The sequence below is a fragment of the Eulemur rufifrons genome, chromosome 2 (genome assembly GCF_041146395.1).
Source record: "Eulemur rufifrons isolate Redbay chromosome 2, OSU_ERuf_1, whole genome shotgun sequence".
In the NCBI taxonomy this organism is placed as follows: domain Eukaryota; kingdom Metazoa; phylum Chordata; class Mammalia; order Primates; family Lemuridae; genus Eulemur; species Eulemur rufifrons.
This window is the reverse complement of record NC_090984.1, coordinates 29,564,866-29,589,861: the sequence shown is the minus strand read 5'-3', so window position 1 is coordinate 29,589,861 and position 24,996 is coordinate 29,564,866. Positions and strand designations below refer to the sequence as shown.

Genomic DNA, 24,996 nt, shown 5'->3' with positions numbered 1-24,996 from the left:
GGCTGGGTCCTCTGGCTGTTACTTAACCTCTCTGTGCTTCTGCTTCTGTGTCTGAGAACTGGGAGTAGCAGAGCCCACCAGAAAGCACTGCTGTAAGAATGGAGGAAGACGCCCATTGTCGGCCTGGCTGCCCAGGCCCCACTGCGCGGCTGTCCCCTGTGCTCCCCTGGATGTGCGGCACGTGCTCTGGGAGGCCACCAGAAACCAAAGGCAAAGAGTTATCACTGGGATGAGAACACCCTGGGATACGTTCATCATTCCAGCCCGCTGGGGAGGTGAAGAAGGGAGAGGGCCACGTAGGGGCGGATATTACCGGCTCCAGCCGACAGACGTCCCTCATCACCTTTAATTCTCCCAGAGGAAGCCTGTGCAGCTTGAGTTATCTTCTGCGAGGAGGAAAAGCAGCTCTGGCCCTTTTAACCTAACACGGATCATAGATCAGAGAAAATATAACAGCCCCAAACCACTAAGCACTCTTCAACTAGATTTTCCCAGCCCTGCCAGAGGCAAATGCAGGTACAGTTAAAGGAATGACACGTGTATTTTTTGGAGGAAGTGCAAGGCCCACCTGCCCGGCGGAGGTGGTGGGCATTCCCAGGGAGCCGGCAGGGCATCGGCCCACATGACCTCGGAGGCAGGGGCAGACGGGCTCAAAAGGTGGCTGCTGAGTCAGGGTCTCTGGGGACGGATGGTCGTGCTGTGGGCCAGGGCACAGAGCAGGGGGACATCCCATCTCCCCCCATCACCGACCCACTTGACTGCTCTGTTGGTAAGTTGCCACAACATACGCATGAAAATTGCAAGTCTCGTAATTCACCCAGATGGTGGAAGTTCCCAAATTGTTCCTTCTCCAGAGACAGCTGTTCCACCACTGGGCCATATGGCCCCCCTGCTCGGTACCTGCTCTGGGAGATAAACCACTTTGCACGAGCAACTTCACAGATCTTAGAACCGTCTCTTGTTCTTAGCAGGAAATTAAGACTTCCCGGTGAGGCACCGCGTCACTCAGCGCGTGGTGTGCACACATGTCAGAAGCTGTGTTCTAAAGCTCCATCAAGGTAAATACAGGGGCTGGCAGGCAAGGTGTGTCGCTTGGCTTTGTACTCAAGGGGAATGCCAACCAGCACAGATTCAGAGGAGGCTGCCTAGAAGCCAGCTTGCCGTTTCTCTGCTTGGGGCAGGGCTAGCCCTCACCCCCCAACAAGACGCACCCCAGAATTCTGGGCTGAAAGGGAACTTGAGAGGTTATACTGTCCACCCTCTGGCAGAGGCTTGTTTCATTCCAGACAGATGGAGACGGACAAACCTTACACACACCTTCTGCCACTGCGCTGCGGAAGTTATTAAGCGATACCATTCAGACCAGCTTGAGCTTCCTGAGCACTCCGAACTCCACAGTGGAAAACCAAGAGCACTGGCCGGCAGAGACCTGCTTGTCACAGGCAGGCTGGGCCCTCAGACTCCTCCGTGGGGTTCTGAATCATCACATCTTTCTGGGACACCTGCAGGCTGAACCCTGGGACCCTGATGACGCAGATCTAAAATTTCCGTCCTTGCGTCCCAAGTGGACATGCTGCAGTCTGTGCGTGTCCCGGAGCAAGCAGAGCCGTGGCCGGGGCTTTGCCATTTACAAAGGCAAGTTCCTATGAGCTTGATAATATTTATTTGCTATTCTCCCCGACAGTCTCAAACATTTTCTTTAGGAAGTCAGGGAGGGAGTCTGTGTGCCCCACCTCCCAGCCCTGTGCTTACACACCCAGGGCTCCTTCCTCTGTCTGAAAACTGTGGTTCCTTTTGCCCTCAGCCTAGCAGTGACACCATCTGTATTACCTGGCAGTGCCGGACAACAAGAGGTGGCAATCAGTAGGCACTCACTGTGTGCCAGTGTTCCCAGCAGTCTACGTGGATTTGCCCACCTAATCCTCACACACCTAAATGGGAGATGCTGTTATCCCCATTGCACAAACGAGGAAACTGAGGCACAGAAAGGCTAAACAGCAGGGTTTCCCCGGACCAAGCTTGTCCCAGCAGGCTGTGGGAACTAGAATAGGAACTGAGCAGGACACATGGCTGTTTAGGGGGCGTGGTGACCACACACCGCAGGGGTCCGACAGGCAGCTGCCTCCCATATCCCATACATACTGCCCACCCTCAACCTCCAGAGATCCCACACACAGAAGCTCCCAAACACAGCCTTGGAGCCGCGGAGCCCGCAGGCCACTGGCTGTAACTGAATGGTTGCAAGCAGGGAAATGACACCAGATCCCAGGATTTGACTTCCAGTTCTATTGCTTCATTCCTGTGTGACCTCTCTGTGCCTCCATTTCCTCATCTGTAAAATGAGAGTGTTAATAATAACAACTTCGTAGGATTGCTATGAGTATTAAATGAGTTAATACAGAAATGAGGCCTAGCATACAGTTTGTGCTATGTAAGTGTTAGCTATGTGGATGGTGATGAAGAAGGAGGAGGAAGAAGAAGAGGAGGAGACCATTATTTCTATGGGCAGCCAGGCCAGGCGGGGTTGGCAGGGACTGGTGATGACGAAGCCCCACCGCATTCTCTCCAGGCACAGGGCTGCTGCTCCTATTCTCTAGATGAGGAAAGAGAAACTCAGAGAGGGGAACGGTGTGTCTAAGTCATTCCGGTTAAAGTGCAAGGCAGGGCTGCAACCCAGGGCTCCTGAGCCAGAGCTGGAGCTGGACGCTCTACTACACAGAGCCCGAGCACTAACAACAGGGAGACGCCCCAGCCAGGCACGAGGTCCCCATTCTTCTGGACTTAAGGTCCTGGTGATTTCACAGCCCCAGCTGTTTCTATGTCGGAGCACTCCAAACCCAGCTCCACCACTTCCTAGCTACGGGCCCTTGGGCAAGTCATTTAATTCCTCTGAGCCTCCGTTGTACACATGGAGAGAGTGGGTTACGTTACTGGAAAAGTCATCCTGAGCATAAAATGAGATCATGTATGCGAAGGCCTCCCTCTCTTTGTGAAGGCAAATGTCCTCCACCAAGGTAACTATCTAGGATTTGTTCCAAACGGGGCTGATGTGCCCATACAAGTCTCTCTAGCTTGTCTGGAGCTGCAGTTCTCAGGGCTGGTCACTGTTAGCTCCTCTTTCCATCTCCCTACCCCGGGCAAGCAAAGTCTGTAGAGAAACTGTGAAGGCCTGTGGCAGCTGTGAAGGCCTGTGACAGCTGTGAAGGCTGCGTCCAGGAAGCAGTGGCCCTGCCCTTGGGAAGCTTACGAATCTCTCTGCCCACGTCAAACTTGTCGAGACAATCCTATGGCCATATACATCCACCATCTTGAAACACACCAGTGGCACTTCCAAGGGTCTCCGTGACTCTGTTTCATGATTCTTTTCTAATCACTTATATTCGTCTTCCTCCAGTTCATTTCGTTAAGATCTACAGTTGCATGTTTCCATTTTAAACTATTGGTCGTGGGTCTCCTGTTCACTTTGCCTAGTGACTTCAAAATGAGAAAAACCTCTGCCCCCCCATCACCATAATTTGAACTCATATTTCATAGAATTTCAGAGCTGATGGGTCTTCTTTTACAGATGAGAAGCTAAGGCTCAGGGAGGTGGAATCCTGCATCCACTCGCACAGCAAGCCCAGGGCTGAGCAGGTGAACTCCATCTCCGAAAGCCAGGCCAGGGCTCACATCCTGCAGCCTCAAGGGGGTGGCTCCCTACTGGAAGCAAAATGCAAGTCCTCTCAAGCAGGTTCAATGACCTCCTCCTCCTCGGAGCCAGAAGCCAGCATGGGGGAGGACTTTCAGACAACAAATGCTGCTTAGTGCCCCAAAGACGCCCCTCCAACCAAAACCGTCCCATCAGGCACCAGATGGCATTTCAATCTGGGGCTGAAGACCTCAGCTAGATGCAAATGTGACCAGCAGAATATGTAGCCCCAAACCTGGATCTTGCCTCTGGGGTTTCCATGCAGAGATGCAATTAAAAAAGGAGGAACATGTGCTCTGATTAGAAAAAAACAAGGGCGGCCGCTCCCGCAAAGCCACAGAGTTTGTCCCAGGGCTGGCGCTTGCCCCATGGTTCCAGAGTCCAGGTAGCGGAAGGAGCCCCTGCCAGGAAAGCGAAATGCAAGAAGAGGAGGAGGAAAGAGGCAGGCAGAAGAGGGGAAAGGAGTCCCTGCTTGGCCTCCCTCCTGCAGGCCAGGCAACCCGCCTTTGTCCCCTCCCCGCATCAATCCTCTGGTAGTGCTTTATGTAAGTCCATTGTGCCAAAACAAGATTCAGAGGGACAGGCAGAACAAAGCATCAGTCTCCCTAACAAAGGCCCCTCCACTTAGTAAATTAGGAGCTCTTTCCACCTGACACACTTTAAAAGGGAAATCTTCAATTAACACCCGCTGGCGGGGCAGGGCAACAAAAGGTCTGTCTGGTGACTTTATTCTCACAGCCTCGAGCAGCCACTAAAATGGTTTTTATGTAATAGAGATACTAATCTAGTCCATATAATTTTGAGAATCCTTTCTGGAGGACTGAAGGGCATTTGAGCCCCGTGGCTGTTTCAGAGAGATTTTCTGCAGCTTATGCATTTACCTTGCCAAAAGCTTAGCTGAGCAAACAAACAGAGTCCTCTAAATCACACTTGCTGTTGATTTACTATCAAACCCCCCTCAGTTTGTTTGGCGGATGGAACCTTGTGGATAAACAGAGGCCAAGGCCTGGGTCCCTCCACCTGGCCACCACATCAAGGGGATAGGGGCTGCCTTTAAGTTGGGGCCACCCTGGATCCCAGATTTGGGAGTTTACCCTCCTTCCCAGTCCGGTACAGGGAAAAGGTGACCAGAGGGGCAGTTCTTTGGCCGGGGGAGGGCGGAGGCCTCGCTGGGTTTGCCCTTGGCTCCGGGTCTGCCTCCACCGTGGGGAATGAGATTGATGGTGGCATCTGGCTCCCCCTTCCCACCCCACCGGAGTAAAGGAGTAAAGAAGCGATTCTGGCTCCCTTGGTGACAATTCAGCACCAATCCAATGGCTGCTTAAATAGGGGAGGGAGAAAGGAAAGTGCGAGACTATGATGGGGAAGGTGACTGAGGAGAATCCGGGAGAGGTGAACGCACAGACTCTCCGAACGCGCCCGCAGGCAGGTGTGCTTTGAGCACATGCGTTACTGGGGCCTTTTCATGGGCAGACATGCTGTGTACATATACAGCAAGTAATGTGCACGGAACACGCATGTGCACACACGCGTGAGGGGGGAGCTCTGCACGCAGCAAAACCGAATACTCAGGGCATTCACGTGCGTATGTAATAATAAACACTTACATGTCCCTAGCCCTTTTCACGTGCCTGGTACCGTGTTGAGCCCTTTACACACCTTCACTTATTTAATCTTCCCAGCAACGCCACGAGGAATGTACTACTGCTGCCCCACTTTACAGCTGGGTAAACCGAGGCACAGAAAAGCTAAGTAATTTGCCCAAAGTCACACACACAGGCAGTAGGCAGCAATCTGGCTCTAGAGTCTGTGGTCTTAACCTTTACCGCATCCGGTACGACATGCCCGCACAGACACCCTTCACATGGGTGGGGAGCAGCTTCCGCACGTGCCGACTCACAACCCCATATGTACACACGTGTACGCACAGCCAGACATGAGCTGAGATGCCCCTTCTCAGAGGTCCAGACATACCACATTTCCAGGGTCGAATGAGACTAAGGGACTCAGGTTCAGGCCAAGACTTAGCCTGGGGTGCAGGGCACCGCATGTTAAAATACTATCATGTACACTCCTGTTCTCTCAGTAAGTGGTTGCCACTCCTGCCCCCTCTCAGACCCCACCTTCCCGTCATCCAGCAACGGCGGGGTTAACCCCTGGCACCACAGGGCCCTTCAGGGCTCTGTTCCATTCTAACTTACTGGCATTGGAGTGCTAAGCCTGTAGTTCAATACTGTCATTCTTACCCCCAGGTGCAGACAAGGTGGGCACAGTGGGATGTGTGCCTGCAACAAGGGACCTTACATAAATGCCCGACTGCTTCTGAGGCTGACCGGCTTCGTCAGCACAAGGGACACTGCCGGCACTCGCCGAGGGCGGGGGAAGGCCTGGCAAGGAAATCTAGAGGGTGGCCAGCAAAACCCAGCCAGCCAGCCCCCAAGTCTGTGTCCCCTCGCCCAGGGTGCCTGAGCACAGCCGTGCATGCTCACCCACCCCCGCACACACCTCGCTGTCTCTCACCCCTTCCGCAGTCCTCCACGTGCTGACCCCAGAGCGCCTGCTCCCTGACACCCCTTCACAGTGTCACTCGCTGCTTAAACCCTTCAGTCACCTCACGAGAGTGTCCTGCTGTCTTTGCTCACGCTGCCCCTCTGCCAGACCATGCCCTCCTCGTAAAGGTGAACCAGGAACAAGAGCTGACATTTACTGAGCTCTTACGTGCGCCCGGCCCTCTGCTAAACGCTTCGTCTGTAGTGATTCACTCAATCCTCACAACAGCCCACGGGGTAGGCACCCGGTACAGCCCTATTTCACAGACGAGAAAACCGAACTATAGAGGCAGAGTCACATGCTCAGGGTCACACAGCCGGTAGAGTGAGCGGGCGGGATTCAAAACTCTGTTTTAACCATGGCCCGTCCCTCGTCCTCCTGGCGAGTTCCTGCTCATCTTTCAAACTCAGCTCAAAACTAACCTCCTGCAAGGGGCTTCCTTGATCCCCCTACCCTCCCACCCCAGACTGAGGTCGCGCCTTCTCCCTCAGACACCTCTCGGTATTCGGGGTAGAAGCCTATTTCATCCACTCGTCACCCATTCATGCATTTGATAACGGTGCAGACGCCGTGCCTGCTCCGCGCTAAGCCACGTCGGAGACTCGATCTCCCCGCCGCAGGGACGGACGGGTACAGCAGAGGGGCCCAGGGGTTGTGGGCCCAGAGGAGGGACGTGATGGTGGGCGGAGGGCACACGGGAACAACCCCCGAGTGGCTCCCAAGCAGGCGGTGCCCTGGGTGCAACAGGCAGAATCTAAAACAGGTGTGGACAGAAAGGGGCATCCAGTGAGCCCCCTGGGCATAGCGGGCACCCAGACCACGAGTTTGCTCATTTATTTACTGAGGGCCTGACAAGCACTAACAAGTAGACAAGGACAATTCTCTGATAGTTACGTTTCTCACTGTAAATGAATTAATTGGCGTCAAGGTTAAGCTTCAGTATTTACGAGTCTGGTCAGTGTGAATCACCACCTGGAGCTCAGCCACCCTGAGCATTCTAAATCAACCTGCTGAGACCAGATCATGGTGGCCGCACCAACTTCGACCACTGAGCGGGGACCTTCCCCACCACCAGCTGGTGACATCCCTGCCTGCTTGTCTAAACTGCTGTCCTTCTGTGATGGCGTCTCTCCCACTAGACCAAGGGCTTCTTATTCACCTCTCCACGCCCAGGACTCAGCAGTGCCTCCAGGGCGTGGGTATCCAAGAACAAAAATAACCGGATGGATAGAGAATGAACAGACAGAAGGGTGGATGGATGTTGTTCTTCCAGGCAGCAAAGCTCAGCACCAGGTGTTGGTGACCCAAGGGAGTGGCATCAGCACAGTTTCTGGCGAGGGCAGCAGGCAAGAGTCCCTGGGGAGCCTCTCAGAGGGTCAGTGGGGAGTTCTTTTACCCAGTAGCCACGTGGGGGGCTGAGTTTCAGAGAGGTCTCACAGCTCTGCTTACACACACACACACACACACACACCCCACTCCCCTACTCCCATACTCACTTGCTACCTCGATCCTGGCACTTATAGGACCCACCTTAGCAAAATTTTGAACTCAAACCAGTACATCTTCAGTCCCCTACTCCCCCTCCAAACCTCCTCACTTGCCCTCTTGGCTGACCACACTTCCTCTTCCACCCACAGGTCCCTCCTGCTAAGAGAAAACCCACTACAGGAGGGGAAAGTCCAGGATTTGTAGTGGCACAATTTGAATTCCTGGTCCGCCACGTATCCATGCAGACAAGTCGCTTAGCCTCTCTGAGCTTCAGTGTTCCCTCCTGTAAAAGGGCAGTGATAAAATGTTCCCTTCTCCCATCTGTGACAGCAAGTGATATACTGTATGTGAAAGTGCTGGGTAAACCACCAGACATTACACTATTGCTGTCATTATTATTGTTGGAAGTTAGCAACCAGTCCAGGGAAGCATTGAATTAAATGTCACAGAGTCTGGTTATAAACCCTCTCCTCCACCGTTCACCATAAAACAGAGGCAATCCCAGTGATACGGTAGAAAGTGCTAATGGCGCCCCTCATGCTACAAAAGTGCCCCCAAATATAATTACAATAGCTGAGCTCTAAGGAGAGAAAGGTAAATTCCTAAGTGTGAGTTTAAAGGGGGAGTTTATAGGAGGAGCACGTCAGATGCTAAAGCCAAGTTCGCCCAGGGAACGTCAGTGCTGGCTACAGCCCCCAGCCCTGGGACAGGCTGGGAGCCAGGGATTTCACACCCACCCAGGGCAGGCTTGGCCTTGGAAGTTGCCAGCTCCAGGTAGGGGGGACTTGAGAATGCTTCCCGCCAACCTAGAGATAAAACAAGGTATGCTAGATGGAGGAAAAAGTCTCCCACAAGAAACAGAAGACCAGGAGAGGGAAATGGGCAGTGACTGCTTAATGGGTACGGAGCCTCCTTCAGGGGTGACAAAAACGGTTTGGAGCCCGATAAAGGGGATGTTTGCATAACGTTACAAATATACTAAATGCCACTGAATTGTATGGTTTAAAATGATTGAATTTTATATTATGTTAATTTCACATCCATTAAAAAAGCAAAAGGAAAGAAACAAAAACCCTAAGCCTTTACCACAGACACACCATGGAATTCCAAACCAGGTTACCAAAGTAAAGAGTGGTCTTGAGTCAGTGAAAACATTAGGATGCCCAACGACAAAATGCAAAAGTAATGTGCAGGGCCCTTGCACAACCCAGGGCCTGGGGAAGGAGGAAAAAATAGGACTAAAAAAAAAATTACAGGCCCCACGAGAAAACAGTCCCCCGTAATGAATCGGCAGGCAGCACAGAGAGGAGAGCCGATACGCTAGGAACTCGAGCTAACAGAACTAATAGGACTATCTGGAAGAGACTATAAAATAAATATGTTTAAAATAATTAAAGCAATAAAAGAAGGAATAGAATTCATAATGAAAGGATAGGACGCCATAGAGAAAGAACATGTATATCTGAAAAAAAACCCGTAGTACACCAACAATGAAACAGGCAGTCACTGAAATTAAGACCTCAACAGACGGGTTAATTAGCAGAACCAGGGGATCCGAGAAATGGATCTGAGCGAAATGCCCAAGATGCAGCAGGGAGAGAGAAAGAGAGATGGAAAATGGGAAATCAGGAGAGACAGAGGGGGAACACGAGGGTCTGACATACTGGAGCTCCAATGGAGAGAATTGAGAGAATGGAGCTAAGTACATCTTTGAAGAGGTATGGCTGAGAATCTTCCAGAACTGATGAAGGACACGAGTCCTTAGCTTGAAGAAGATGCATACCTGTGGGAAGCAAACAGTATAGATAAAATGACTCCGCAGGCAGAGCCGCCCCGGCGAAGCTGCAGGGCAGCATGGTGACAGAGTCCGGCACACAGCAGACGCCACGCACAGACTGCCGAGAGGAAATGACTGAAAACCTGGGCTGTCACAGGCAGCTAAACCATCGCTCAAGGGCGAGGGCAAAACTGTGACATTCTCAGACAAACAAAGCAGAAGAGAGTTGATCACTCGTAGACCTCCCTGAAAGAACCACTAAAGATCCTTCAGGAAGTATTAAGCTGAACCTCGCGGGAGTGTGAGATGTCAACGGAGGAGATGAGCGAAGAAATCAGTAAACATATGAATTGGATTTAAATAGTTGTGCAGAACAGCAGCAATAATGAAACAGGGGCAGCTAAATCACAGAGTTGGTGTGAGGAGTTCATCGGATCTCACATACCTGCCTCAGATTCCCTCTGGGGCCAGCGCCCCCCCAGCCACCACCATATACGCCAATCCCACTGGGGCCACGTGGTCCTTTGCCCTGGGACCAAGCTGACCATGTGTCCTGCCCCTGCTCCTCAGCCACACACAGGCCTGGAGTTTCTAGGTAACTCCTCCCTGCCAGATCTGCTGAAAACCAGCTGCAAGAGCTGGGCTCTGGCGTACCAAGCGCCCACTGAAAGGGCCAGAAGATACCAACTGGAGGTTTGGGGGAGTTAACTCCCCACGGGGGACACTGTGACCTAGAGGAAGTGGGAGACGGGGGACTGGGCAGATGGACCCCCCTCCCTGCTGGCCACTGTGCGGCCCATCAGGAGAAGCCCCACATAGGAAGGGGACACGCCTGTGGAGCAACCTGCTGGGCCTCTGTGCAACTTCCTTGTTTGGAAGCTGTGGTCTCTTAGCATAACGTGGCCCAGTGGTTCTCAAAGTGTGGTTCCCAGTCCAGCAGCATCAGCATCACCTGGGAACCCGTTAGAAATGCAAAATCTACTGAATCAGAGGCTCTGAGGCTGGCGCTGGTGTCTGCAGCATAACAAGCCCTCTGGGCTGTGCTCAAGTCTGAGAATCCCAGGGGTCGAGCACACAGAGCCCGGCTCATGTAACGTTAGTAGGCTCATGATAATATGTTTGAACAAATTGTGAATTGTGAGTACGGAGGCGTCTGCATGAGCCTTGTGAAAAGCATTAATACTGCTCACTAAGTGTTTCCAGCCATCTGCCTTCAACGCTGGTTGGAGCCCTCTGCTCTCTGCCTCAGTAGCCAGCATATTCCGGAGAACTGCTGCCCAGCAGCGTAGGTCCTGGGGTGAGGTTGACAGGAGCAGGCCTCAGCTAACCCAGGACGGACACATAATATGAACAAGAAATAAAACTTTATTGTTTTCAAGCCACGGGGAGTTGGGTGGTGGCTGGTACGGCAGCATAACCCAGCCCATCTGGTCTCACAAAAGGGCTAACGTTTCCAAAGAACAGAGCTCCCCGAAATGCCTCAAACCCTGCCGTGCAGGTGACAGTCTGCTCCTCCAAGGCATAACACCAACTCCATCTGCAGGAGAAAAGACGCCTGGCCCACCCCTGAAAGGAGGGAGGAGGGAAAAGACGGTGTGAGGGTACTTGTGCCCAGTGATCTTCAGGAAATACTTGCTGACTAAGGTGGGCCAGGACTCAGCTGTAGCTGCAGGGAACGGGAGGGGAAGGGGTAAGAGTTGGGCAGGAAGGGGTGGGGAACTCTGGGTGGTACCAGAAGGGTTCCCAGATGAGGATGGCAGTTCTGAGCAAGGGAAATGGCACAAAGAGGAGCAAAATAGTTCCATTGTGCATGTGCGTCAAGCTCTACACCTTCCAGGACACTGTCGCTCACTGTTCCATCTTTTCCTCCTTCCACGCACAGTGGAGGTCCATCCCATGTCACAGTTGGTCCAGAGAGGCAAAGGAAGTTGCCCAAGATTGCACAGCAAGTTAGTGCCAGAGTCAGCCAAGGCTCTGGCTCCCAGGCCACTGTCGTACTGCCTGGAGAAACAAGACTGCAGGAAGGTGGCTCTGGAGAGCAAATGACAGCCCCTGCCCCTGCCCAGAGCACAGGCGATGTCCTTGTGCAGGGTCCTGAGGACTCAGCATTGGTGGGTTCTCACCAGGTTCTGGTGAAGCTAGAGATTCTCTGGCCCCTGAGGGATGGGGAGGGGATGTAGGGGGTTGCAGGGCCTCAGCTCCTGAATGCTCCCCACCTCACAAGCTTCCCGGCGGGCACCCCGTGCCCTAGCTCCACTCTTCATGCTCTTACCAACACTTCTCCCTCTCCCCAGCTCCCCAGCCTCAGGTCTCCATCCTCTCATGAGCAGGTGACAAAGCCTGTCCGGGGCTGGCTGGTCCCCCCGGCCCCTTCCTCCCATTACAATAAGCAGGAACAAGAGGGTGCTGGCAACAGCTGACACCTGCCTGTTAGGGTTGAACCGTGTCCCTCCAAAATCCATATGCTGAAGTCCTAACCCCGGTACCTCAGAGAATGACCTTGTTTGCAGACAGGGTCCTACAGAGGTAATCAAGTGGAAATGAGGTCACCGGGTGGGCCCTACCCTACCATGCCTTACGTGCTTCTAAAAGGGAAATTGAAGACACGCGCACGGGGAGGACCACGGGAAGATGGGAGCTACGCTGCCGTCAGCCCAGAAACGACCGCGAGCCAGGAGAGAGGCCTGGGGCAGACCCTGCCCTCGGCCCTCAGAAGGAAGTAGCCCTCTCGATACCTCGATCTCAGACTTCTGACCTCCAGAACTGTGAGACGACTCCTGCTGCTGAAGCCACCCAGCCTGTGGCACTTCGTGACGGCCACCCTAGGAAATCAACACACCTGCCCACCCAGCCAGCCCAGATCTGCCGGCCACGGCCAGGCCAGCCTGCTGGGTGCCCACCCCCAGGTCTTTGCTGATGGGGTTCCCTCTCCCAGCCACCCCAGCGACGGCATTCCATCCCTCAAGGTCCAGCTCGCAGCCCCACAGAGCAGCTCGCAGTCTTCTGTCCTGCTGAGCTCATCTGTCCTTGTCCAGTCTTTCTCACACCGAGTGTCTGGGCCGTTAGGTAATGATTCTCCTGAGCGCTGGTCTTGCCTTCCCAACAAGAAGGTCGACTCCACAAGGCCAGGAGCTATTTCTAACACTTCTCTCGTAGCCCGAGGCACAGCACCGTGGGGAGGCCACAGAACGTGTTTACTAAATCCTGGCTCGAACCCCCTTTCTAGCACGCCCTTTGTGTGCTAAACCTCAAGCTGCGTGAGGGCGGCACATCCGTCATCTGCATCTACGTTCCCTGCATCTTTCGTAGTAGGAAGCAACAAATGTATGTTGAACGGACAAACATGAGCATGTGGCAGGAATTATTTACCATGCACCCCCCACACGGTTTCAAGGGAGCCATGAGCCACTAAGCTGTGTGCAGAGGACTTTGTGTGTCCGTAGGCTTACATATGTAGTCTTTTCCCAGGGAGAGGGTGTATGGACCTCTTTGAGCAACTAAAATAAAAGCCAGTCCTGAAAAATATTGAGAACCAATGCCATGGAGGAAGGAACTGACATTTGTCAAGCCCCTACTCTGTGTCTGGTGATGCGGGTGTTACTGTCCGCAGTTCACATGAGCAGAAACTGAGGTTCAGAGAGGTAAAGTCTTGCCTGGGTCGATGACGAGAGACTCACCCCATCCAAGCAGTCCACAGACTCTGGAGCCAGACAGCCTAGGTTCAAATCCAAGTCCTGCCACTTTCTAGCTGTGTGATCTTGGGCAAGTTACTTAATTTCTGTGTGACTCAGTTTCCCCATCTATGAAATGAAAGAAATAAGGGCATCTGCCTCCTCGGTCTGTTCTGGGGAATAGCTGTGTCCGTGTGTGTAGAGTGAGCAGAATGTGCCTGCCGTGTGTGTGGCCTGTGCTCAGACGACGATGAAGACAAAGAAGAGGAGGCTGGTGGTGGCAGAGTGAGGTCCAACCCAGGCCCGTGCGACCCTCTGTCATCACTAGCAGCACCCAGGGTGCCACATGCCCTATATCGCTGCTGGAACTCTCCTGTCCTCACCTAGGAAAAGCCTTCCAGTGCCAGCTTTTCGAAGAGCTTGGCTTCCTGGTGGCTGGCCTGTGGCCACCAGCTCGGCAGGTGGCCTTGTGGTTACATAAGGAGCAGGTCGGAAGGTTGCAAACTGCCCTTCCCCGTCAGCAAGACCGAGCCCCGGAGCAATGAGGACACTGAGCACTTCTGCCATGCTTTTCATTTTCCAAGAGCTTTACCGCTGTCCACGAATGGAACTTGGAAAGGGAACGTGCACATCCGTTACTGGAGCCCCATGCTGACGTCCAAACTCTCTTCGTAATTTCCCTGAGCTCAGACGGGCCACTCACATCCATCCTGCTGAGGCTTTATGAGTCCCAAGCCCCAACCCTGGCCTGACCCTGCTCCACGCAGTGTCGACCGAGCAGCCGCAGAGCAGCCTCTGTTCTGATTTTCTCCTCCTCCCGGTCCCCGTAGTCACCCCATCCCAGGTGAGGCCAGCGCCTTGTCCTAGCTCAGACCTCTGCCCTGCTTCTGAACAGCCTTTGGGGATTTGTTTTAGGTGCGTTTCTTTGGTTTTTTCCCTGCAAAACCATCACTATTGAACTCATTTGCGGGAGCATTTTTCATTCATTCCTGTAATGCAATTAGAATTGAGTTTCTCCAGCATTAGGGGAGACGAACAACAGTAGAGAAAATTGTTATTTCATTCCCAACATTAACACACCCACTCTGCCCCAATTTTCCCTCTGGTGCTAGCTCACTCCACCCGCCCGATGGCAAAGAGAATACTAACGAGGAAAATCACTCTCCAAATGAGAGGGCAGAAGCTCTGGGGGTGGATCCTCTTCTCGGTCATTAAGCAGGGGCCTCCCCGCATCTCTGACACTCTCCTGCAGTCCAGCCAACCTTCTAATGCCTGCCGGAAAGTCCCACACTGGCCCCATTTCACCGGTCGGAGGTGAGTGGGGAAAGGGTCCCTTAGAATGGGACAGGACCCTACAATCACTGTCCCAGAGAGGTTATGTGACTTTCCCAAAGCCATATGGCTGGGAAGCCCAGATCTGCAGGCTCCTGCTCCCACGTGCCTCCACTGCACGACACCGCCCGTCCCAGAGGGCCCGTGGCTACTGGCAACCCAGCTCTCCTCTTTCTGGGGGACACCAGGCTTCAGTTTTCTGAGCTACTGCAGACACAAGGGGGAAAGGGCCAAGTCTGTCTTTCATGCAACCACCTTTTCTCCAGTGTCCCCCAGTACTTTTTGGAAATGCCCCCACCTCCTGGTCTGTCCTACCCCTGCCATCTTCCTCTTAGGTACTGTGGTGTTGCCATCCAATGATCCAGACTTCTTTCCTTCTTCCCCCTCCCACTTCCATCCATCCAACTCCCCATCTGCGTATCCATCGGTCTCTCCCTCCATCCAACAGAGCCATCTTGAACACCTACCATGGCCTCAGCCCCGTGCCAGGTCCTCCGTGCTCCTTCCCTGTGCTCCTCGGAGTGCCTGCTGCAGATGTGTCTGATCCTCCCCTACCCCCGTCAAGGCCTAGAGCTGACCCACTTCCACCTACCCTCCAAGAAGGTTGATCTGATGGCCAAACCCTTGCTAACGTGTTTGTACAAATCCCATTAGGCCTCCTGAGCACTGGCCACAGGCAGGGACTTGTGGAGCCCTTCCGCTGAAGCCTGCTGCCCAGGGGACCTGGATCTGAGCCCTACCTCCCCTCCCCTCCTTTTCCCTCCCCTCCCATCCCCACGGAGGCCAGGACGGCAGTAGCCTCTACGTACGTATGCAGAAGTCTCCATTCTCGTAGTAGCCAGGGCAGCACTGGGACCTCCGGCGGTACATGGTCCGGAGGCCTCGCCGATACGCTGTCTTATAGCTGATCCTAAGGCACAAGGGAGAAAGCCACTTGAAAGTATTGAAAATCAATCACTCCCATTTAGAATGATATTTGTGTTGAGCTATATCGAGGATGCCATTCAATAATTACTTTAAAATGCATGGCGGCTTCGAATATGAAGGAATACAATAAAAAAATCGATGGTGGGATCTGCGCTGTTGTGATGCAGAATGTGTTACCAACCAGCATTTACTAAACTGCTGACTTCTCCCCAGTCTCTCCTAACTGGAAGGGCTGCAGAAGACACTTTCTGGGGTGACACTGTGGAGGGAACCCATGAGCTTCTCCTTGGTTCCTTAAAACCTCCAGACTCTGGGCTGGAGGAGCCCCTGGGGTGACCAGGACAGTAGTCAGCCCTGAGAGTCTGTCCCACCCCATCCCCACCCCAACAAGCCAGACTGCCCACAGCCCCTGGGCCTTGGCCCATCCACTTGCAGAACTGAGGCAGAGGCAGCGAAAACGCCCTCTGAGTCCAACTCAGTCTCAGAGAGCGAATTCATCTCCCCACACCAAAAATAATGCCTCCGGGACAGGAGCCCTGCGTGCCATCCCTGGGAATGCCCTGGACCGAGCCCTCGCTCTGCAGAGGAAGAAACTGAGGTTCACAAAGCAACAGATGCTCTGGACTGGGGGTCAGACATCTGGGTTCTAGTCCTTACAATGCCATAAGTGTGTGGAATTGGCCCTGTGCCAGAAAGAGTATAGACAAAATCTCATCTCATTCTCCCAACAACCCCTGGAGGCAGGTACCATCATTATGCTACCTTTATTTTATTTCTCTTTTAGAGTTTTTATTCTTATTTTATTTTGTTACCCACCAACTCCCCACCTTTTGTTTTATGGATGAGAAAACTAAGATTCAGAGAGGTTAATGACTAGCACAGCTAATAAGAATCAGAGCTGGGATTCAAACCTAGCTCCCGCTCACCTCAATGCTCACTCTAACTGAACCCATTGCCCTGTGCCAGTGCTCACAGGGTGGCTTTCTGGCCTTACAGACGGCCACGGTAAAGGAGTAAGATAGGGAAGTGTGGAAAGTGTGAGGCCCGAGTCCTTAGGAAGGAGTTAAAATGGGGTGCTAACAGGCAAAGCCCCCTCCTCACATGCAGAGTCAGAGTGGAGGAGATGTGGAGTGGCCATAGAGACCAGAGAGAGGAAGTGACCTGCCTAGGGTCGTGGATGTAACTCCAGGACTCAACCCCAAGTCCTGGAGCCCAGAAGCCAGAGCTCGTTCCACACCCCCATCAGCACCCAGGGGGAGCCTGCCCTGTGGACCCCGCCTCAGCAGCAGAGCAGCAGGGTCTGGTCATCAGAGGTGCCTACAGCCTGCTTTCCATGGAGGGTCAGGCCGGCTTGGGAAGGGAGTCCTATAGCACAGGCTGGGGCAACCCTCCCAGTCCTTAAAGCCCTCACTTCATGACAAACGACAGTATGGGACTCCGGGGAAATCTGTGATATTTGGGAATGTCGTAAGTTAAGGTCATTCTACTTCGTCAAAAGCCCATAATGGAAGGTAAGCTGGCCTCCAAGTGAAGCTGCTTTCCCAGCACAGGAAGGCAGCTCCCGGCAGTTTCAGGGGTTGTATAAGTCTCTCAGAAGAAGAATGACTCAGGATTGACTCAGAGGTCATCCAGCCATTCTCCCCACCAAATGGGATTACCCACAAGCCTTCCTAAAGGGGAGATGGTCTCGGTATCATTAAAGCTTCTCAGGAGACAGTCGCCACCCATGGCTTCTGGCTCACTCATCCTTGCTTGCGCCCCGTGCAGGGTGGGAAGCAGGAGAGGGCAGGGCCAGGTGCCAGGCTGCTCTCAGGAGAAGGATGCTGAGTTAAAACAAGCCATTCCACACCGACGCAGACGGATGGTGCAGCTGTCAGCATGCACACTCTGGGTCATCAGGAAAGGTGCAAGGCGACTCAATAATTTAGCAAAATAATTCATGTTCCAGGAATACAGCCTATTTTAATAAGCAGCCACTCACTCACCCAGCCCCAGAGGTGATGGACGACAGATCTAGCCTCCAACTACCCAACAGAGCCACACTTTAGAGCAAACTTGGCTCTTGCACCAGGCTTTCCTGGGCTCAGGGAAGGAGCAGGACTACTATTTCTGCCTCTGCCTTTCACCAGGGCCACAGGCAGCCAACTCTGGCAGAACTGGAGGGTGGGAAGGGAGCATTTGATCCTAACTCCTCATTCCACAGTCAAAGGCTAGAGGAAAGGGATGCAGCAGTTTCTAGTGGACAAACCTCTCTGCAAATAACAACTATAAAATCTGGGGGTGGGGGGGAATATAAAAAAGCACTGGAGAGAGGACAAAAGCAGTCAGATATTGGAGGGGGTGGACATTTGGGAGAAGAGAACAGCCCTGGAAAATCTAGACCATAATAGTCAGGGCAACTAAAATTCATATAGAAAACACACAACCTTACTGGTTTGAAGAACCACAGGACAAGTCCAGGGTGGACTCAGAAGATAGCAAGTGAAAATGGAAATCTTAGGAAGGAGAGAGCCACCAAGAAGGAGTCCCAAATTCTTAGTAAAATCTCTCCCCAAAGTTCTGGTCCCTGAATTACAAGTATGGAGGGCAGTTTCCAAGCAGTCTAGCTAAAGCTAAAAACACTGAACTTTCACAGTTTGGAATTTGAGCTTAGCCAAGTAAATTGAATACTAAAAGAAACAAACATATAACAAATCAGTACTCTCTGGAGGAACATAACAGAATCTAGTCTCTATAGTATATCATTCATAATGCTCAGAATACAATCCAAAATTACTAGACATATAAAGAAACATACTACCTATGCAAGAGAAAAGGCAATCAATGAAAACCAACTCAGAGATGACCCACATAATGGAATTAGCAGACAAGGATTTTAAAGCATCCTGTATAGCTGTGTTCAATGTCTCACAGCAAGTTGGCAGGAAAATCTCAAAGAAAACCAAGACTTTGACTTCTCAGCACAGAGCAAGTTTTCCCATTCACATTGCTGCCCACCATGATTCCTGAATAATCCCACAAAAGGGACTGGTCTCATAGGAGGAAGCTAAAGAGAAATCGGGAATCAACACAAATGTTCACCAACTAGGAAAACAGCCCACCATGTGTCCTCTCCCTCATTCCCTTATTTACCTTCATCTGCTGGTTTCCTACCCCTTAAGTATTATAATAATGTCACCTCACATGTGTCTAATACCTCACACTTTTCTCTACCTTCCCTTGCACTTTTCAAAATATTTTCACATTCCTGACCTCACTGGACCCTGCAGGGTAGGTAGAGCAAGGATTATTACCTATTTGATGAATACATTAGGAATCCCAAAATAAAGTGACTTGCTCAGGGTCATTTCTCTCATCTCTCTCGTAGTGACATGAGAATGTGTCATGATTTATAGGAGGGCTGTAGACAAGGCTGCAGGATTACCATGTGCAGTGGTTCATATTGAGCACTGCCCAAGGTGCTGAGAGGTTGCTGAATTCTAGCCTGCACTCTGTTCTCCAAGCCAGATGCTCTGGCATAGGGCTAGCTCTGCTCTTAAGAGGGGCTGACTTGGGTTGGATTTTTCCCTAGAAGCAGACCTGAGGCAAGGATTCAAAGGAAAGTGGTGTATTTGAGAGGTGACACTCGGAAGCACTGGTAGGGGAGTGGGATGATGAGACGGGAAAGCAAAGGCAGCCAGTACAAGGTATGCCATCAAGCAGGACACTACCATGGGCAACTCTAGTTCCACCCACCAGAAACTCCTGGGATGCAGTGAAGAGCATGCCCCAGAGTTTCCCCTCCACCCCATGGGTGAGGAAGTTGGGGTATTTATCCACCAACTCCCCGTCTCCCCGCCACTGGCTGAGGGATGCCCTCCAGTGCACTCGCTCTCCAGCACTCTACCTGCCCTGCCCACAGGCTCCTCTGGCCAGAAAGAAGCCATCAGCAGAGCATCTGAGGCGTTCAGTGTAGAGGCCGAGTGCCACGGGGACACGGGAGGTGCTGACATCTGCTCCAGTGGACTTCTAGTGTGCACAAAGCCAAGCCTGAGAACCCAGCACCTGTTCCCTGCCCCGCATCCGACAGAGGTACTCACCGGTGCCTGGTGCACTTGAACCAGTTGAGGATGTCTGTGCATCGTGTGTAGTAGATCTGATCGAAGGGGTGTGCATACGATTCCTGCACGGTCACCGCGTAGCTGAGAACCAGACGAGAGATGGGAACTATGGTCAGCACTTGGGAGGCTGAGCTGATAATCAGGACGCAGCTTTCCTCTGCAGGGGAGCCGCGCCCGCAGAGCCAAGGCCGGGCTCCACACAGCCAGCACCACGGGGCCCTCACCTCCCCGTCCCCACTCTCCTCCTTCTGCCCTGGGCATCCTCAGCATTCGAACCTCCCAACCCCAGATTGGACCCAGGACACATCCCTGACTTTTGGCCCAACTTATCTTCTGAAATTTTAGTTCATTTGTTCATTTAACATAGAATGAATAAAAGGGGTTTCGGTTTGTCCTGTGCAGCCCTGGAAGGCAGAACCAACAAGTTTAAAAATACTTTGTGTTTGTTCAGATCTTTATGGTGTTCAGAGGACATGCAGGGAAGCTGTTAGAGCAACTAGATGAAGTGAGTGTCCCCATTTTATAGATGAACAAAGTAAGGCACAGAGAGAGGCAGCCTGCCCAGGTCTCACAGCTGGTATCCATAACTGCCAATATTTATTGAGTGCCCTGTGTTAAGAGTTTAATCCATTTTAATCCTCACACAATCTCAGGGAAGTGGAATTGTTCTCACTTCACAGAGGAAGAAACTGAGCATCTGCGAGCACAGGTGACTTCCCCAAGGTCCCCCAGTTACCTTCTGCTCTACCCCGTCTAGTGTAGTTAGGGGTGACCTGAGGGGTGCGTTGTGCCCCCAGGCCTCCTGTTAGAAGCATTCTCTGTCATCTGCCTGTTGGCTGTAAACCTGGACCAGCGAGTGGAAGCCACAGGGAAACAGATCTCAGCTTAACCCAAACAGGCCTTTCTACCTGCCCACCCCTGGCAGGGGCTGTGCGAAGTGACATTCAAGCCAGGATGCGCCAGTGAGGACCTGCACTTCCTGTGCAGGCTGGAGAGAGGACCTCAGCTGAGCTCTCAGGAATTCATTTCCATGCGGGCTGCTATTACGCAGTGTTTTACCCAGAAGGCTCACCGACCTGGCCAGATGGCCGGTCCGGGCTGTAAAAGCCCGTCCGCTTTGCCTGAGGAAACGGTTGGTGAACTTGCAAGGGCCTGGGCAGGCGAGCTCCCCGGGGGGGGTCCACTGCAGGCTCTCTGACGCCTGAAAGGTCAAAGGTCTAGAATCCAGAAGGAGTAGGTCAGGAGCAGTCAGCGATGCTCAGAGACCCAGGGTTGTGGGAAATTCTGTTTCTCTGAAGCACGGAGGATGTCAGGGAGGCCCTCGGTGTCACCTGAGATATGCCTCAGAGACACACGTCTACGCAGACATGGCCAAACTCCTGCTTTATCTCCAAGCTTGGGGAAACCAAGGCAGCTCGACAGCCACCCTGGCTTCCCACAGGCTTCTTCCAGCTCGGAAACTGCATGGCCCTAAGCTCCCACACATCTCCCGAGTGCCTGTCGGAGAGGCAGGAGAAGGAACGGGTGACGGTGCATCAGCTCCAGGGTCCAAACGTGGGGGTCAAGTTTGAAGCCTGTTGCTTGTTAGTGGCACGTCCTTAGACATGTCATTTAACTCTCACAAGCCTCCATTCCCTCACCGGTACATCTATGACAACTATCACCCGGGACTTCATGTGGTTACCGTGAGGATTAAGGAGGGCAGTAACAGCCTCTCTCTCTCAGGGTGGTGGGAACATAAAACAAGATAATACCGTACATGGAAATGCTTCATGGGTACACAGTAAGTGTTTAATAGATGCTGACACACAACGATTCACCTCCTACACTAGGCACTGAGGGGTCTTTCCTCCCCGACCATGATGGGGGAGAGGTACGACCTACATAACAATGGACTCTCCACCTTTGTTAAACACTTGGGGGTTCAGTGACCCCTTCCAGCACTGACAGGGACAGTGGATGCTCAGAAAAAAGGCCCCAGCCCAGCGGAGGGGTTGGAGGGTGTCATGGGAGACGGACCGGGCTCTGCAGGGTGCCCTGGGCTGCGGGGGTCTGGCAATAAGACCCTGTGCCCACCCCCAGCCTCCGACCTGAAGTGCGTGCCTCTGGTTTCACGGCTGGGTGGTTTAACACTGCTCATTTGCCAACATGCTAATGAGGAGCCAGATTAATCTTGTAGAGCCAGGCTTTACTAGACAGGAGAGGCCTTTACACTGGGTTTTATGGTGGAAGGGCGTAATTAACGAGGAGCCCGCCAGAAGTGCTAATCCAGCTGGGAAATTCTCCCTAAGCAGTCTCTGGGGACCTCGGTGTATTTCTGGAATGGCACAGGCTAGATCCATCCATGTGTAACTTGCAGTGGAGCTCAGCTGAACAGGCTGAGAAGAAGGAGGCCCCTGATGTCACCAGGCATCACCTGCAAGGCTTCCCCCTCCGGTGCTAGAGAAGCCCAGAGTGTCCCCAGACCTCATCTTAGCTGTCGGGTTCACTCCTTGTCCTCCCACCCAGGCTACGGCCTCAGCTCGTAGCCTAATCAGCCTGAAACACCAGCTCTGTGCACAATATTTTCACACTCCAAATTTATTGAGGTTGGGCAGGTTTAAAACATTAGAGAGTTTAAGATTGAACTGATCCCCTGGTACACATGGGACTCATAAAAGAGAGAAGTCAGAGTGGGCCCTGCCATCAGGGGAGGCTCCCTGGAGGACAGGGACCCAGCATAGAGCCCCTGGGGAAGGCAGGGGTGAGCAGATGGGAAGGAGGCATTCTCGGGGCTAAGCCACAGCTCAGACAATAGCAGGAAGCAGCCATGTCTCAACGGGGTTAGACGGATGCAAGGGTGGTGTCTAAAAATTAGAGACCTATGTGGCGTTCCACTTGACACCTCTCTGACCCACTGTGGAATAAAGGGTTAAATCCATCAAAACCCGAAGGGGATGAAAAATGCAGTATTGAATCAGAATCTCCAGGACAGTCCCCAGGAGACTGTTTTTCATACGCACCCCCAGTGAGTGTGATGTGCGTAAAAGTCTGTGATAACCAGTCCCCGAAAGGCCAGAGCTGTCCACAAGAAAAGACGGTCATTGTGCTTTATAGTCCTCAAAGTACTTTCATGAAACTGGTGCCCCTGATCCTCCAACGAGCCTGTGAGGCAAGGATAAGTATCCTCCCCACTTTACAGAGGTGGAAGGAGGCTCAGAGCAATTCCGAGATGTCCCCGAAGCCGCACAGCTGGCAGGTGTGAAATCCAGACTGGAGTGAACTGAGGTCTTCTCATCACAGACCTTGCACTCTTTCCGCTGCACGGAAAAGGGGCGCACCCCCCACGCTGCCTTCTGCTCCAGCCTCGACTTTGTTGGGACAGCACACATCTGGTCACTAGGGATCACACATCATCCCTCTGCCTCCCCGCCCATCCCTCCTGGCCTACAGCGTCCAGGCTACCCCAGAGCCCAGCCCTGCCCGGATGAGGTGCCTTTCCCGGCCATGGGGCTGGGCCACTCCCATGCGTGGCACACAGACCACCCAACCTTTCCTCCTCCGCCATCTGCGTCCCCCATCGGGCCCTCATCTTAATTTTATTCATTTGATTTATTAACATCTAAGTGGCAGAGTCGTCCTGGTCAGCATGGCCAATCAATTCCAGGGTTTAATTCGGTTTTTCCTGATTGGGTCTCTGGTCACTGATCTTCTGCTCACCAAAATCAATACTTTAACCTTGTGCTTCAAAGTCAGGCCATCTGCAGGGACCCGGCCTGTTCCCCCAGGACTCAGTGCCGCAGCCAGAATGCAGCCAGCTCTTCTGCTGCGGCCTCGGCCGCCCTGCACCTGGTAACCCCCTGCCCCTACCGGACTGCAAGCGGCAGGGCCCTCACCCGTCGTCCGCAGGGCAGGCTGCTGGCCGCACATCCATGCTGCCAGTCTGGGAGACCAGGAAGGCATCTCAGCATCAGAGAGCAAGACACCCGGGACCACAGTCCCCATGCCTCACTTACTGCACCCCGTCTGGCTGTGGACAGGCACAGAGCCCCTCTGGGCCTCTCCTTCATCTGCGCAATGGCTCAGAGCACAAAAGCGGGGTGGGTCAGGACAGCATGTTGTCACTGCAGTTCATGTCAGTTGCTCACGCCTGGACCTCGCCCAGCACTGGGTCTCAGACAGAATCTGCCCTGCTCTGTCCTGCTTTTGGCATCGTGGTGGTCTCCCCAGCTGGACGGCTGTGGGCAGCTTCTGCGTCTCCTGACCACCTCTGTCCCCACCGTGCCATGCCCAGGGTGCGCCCCCCAGGGTGCCTGGACATGAGAGTCTCACACTTACCTCTCCCAGTGGCTGCACACGTTGGGGTCCTCGGGGTTCAGGGCGAGGGCGGCTTGCAGGAGGGAGAAGACAGCGAGCTGTGTCGTGGGGAGCGCCATGTCGGGCCCTGCGTGGGAGAACAAAGGAGACCGCGTCTTTAATCAGACCGTGTTCCCGGCATCTGTCTGGCGTGACTCGCTAAGCAGACTAACTTTCCATCATCGTCGTCGTGTAATGAGCATTTGATATTTTACACTTCAGGCTTTGACTAACACGGTAACAGTTCGCCAGCTCTGAGTAACGGGAGAGTGGGAAGCCCGAGTCACGGAAAAGTCGGAATTCCGGGCCGGGGGTTCTGAATGTTTGCTGCCTCAGGAACTGCTTTGAGAATCTAATGGAAGTTATAGATTCTCTCCCCAGAAAAACGCCCGGACGGTGACTGGCTATAATTTCAGGCTGTTCTCAGGCCCTCGAGCCCATCCTTGGACCCAAGGACCCCCCAGCTCTGGACTGCTTTAAAGGTGACGCCCTCCTCCCCCCTTCCCTTCTCCCTCATCTGTGACATTCCTCGCCCATGCACTTCCCTTCCTGACTCCCTCTGGCCACAGAGAAAGGGAAGAAAGGTGTCTGGTGTGGCCCTCGGGAGAGGTGAGCCTAGAAGGCCCTGCCAGGTAGCTCTGGCCAAGCAAGCGGCGGCCGGAAGACTGGAGCTGGTGTCTCCTGCCTCCTGTCGAGTATCGGCCACTTACACGCAGGGTAATGCAGTCATCGTGCGTCATTCTCACCGTGGGAGGACAGGCTTAGACACCTGGTAAGGGGCTTTAGGGAAGCAGCTTGCGGAGTGTGATCCAGGCCCCCGAGGTGGCAGCCTGCGGCAGGCGTCGAGTGTGCCTACCCGGAACAGCAACTCTTTTGGTTCCCTAACAAAGGGCTCTGCACAGAGGGCAGAGAACCTTTCAAGTGGGAGTGGCTGAAATGGCCCGAGGTTCCTGCCCTAGCACGCCAGGACTCCGAGGTCCTGCAGCCTCAGAGAACTTCTAATCTAAGGGCTCCAACCCGGCAGGTCGCTGACCTTGGGGGACGAAGAGAAGCTGGAATTCACACGTGCCCAAACATCATCTATAGACTGAATGAACACCGTGACTCAGAAAGACAGCACTATTTTTC

At 53.2% G+C, this 24,996-nt stretch overlaps 1 protein-coding gene across 10 annotated transcripts in view; it reads right to left on the bottom strand.

Moving 5' to 3' along the window:
* MEGF11 (multiple EGF like domains 11) overlaps positions 1–24,996 on the bottom strand; it is a 340,068-nt gene that overhangs the window by 204,981 nt on the left and 110,091 nt on the right. For 7 of the 10 annotated variants that reach the window (XR_011231486.1, XR_011231484.1, XR_011231485.1 and 4 more), the window contains exons 2-4: positions 23,851–23,956; positions 19,513–19,614; positions 15,316–15,416 (exon numbers count right to left, since the gene is read on the bottom strand). Coding sequence is in view for 7 of the 10 variants with exons in the window: in XM_069458609.1 (XP_069314710.1) it covers positions 15,316–15,416; positions 19,513–19,614; positions 23,851–23,948 (301 nt within the window). In the remaining 3 variants the exon portion in view is untranslated. The remainder of the gene's footprint in view (positions 1–15,315; positions 15,417–19,512; positions 19,615–23,850; positions 23,957–24,996) is intronic. The other 3 variants (XM_069458613.1, XM_069458616.1, XM_069458612.1) reach the window with 2 other exon arrangements.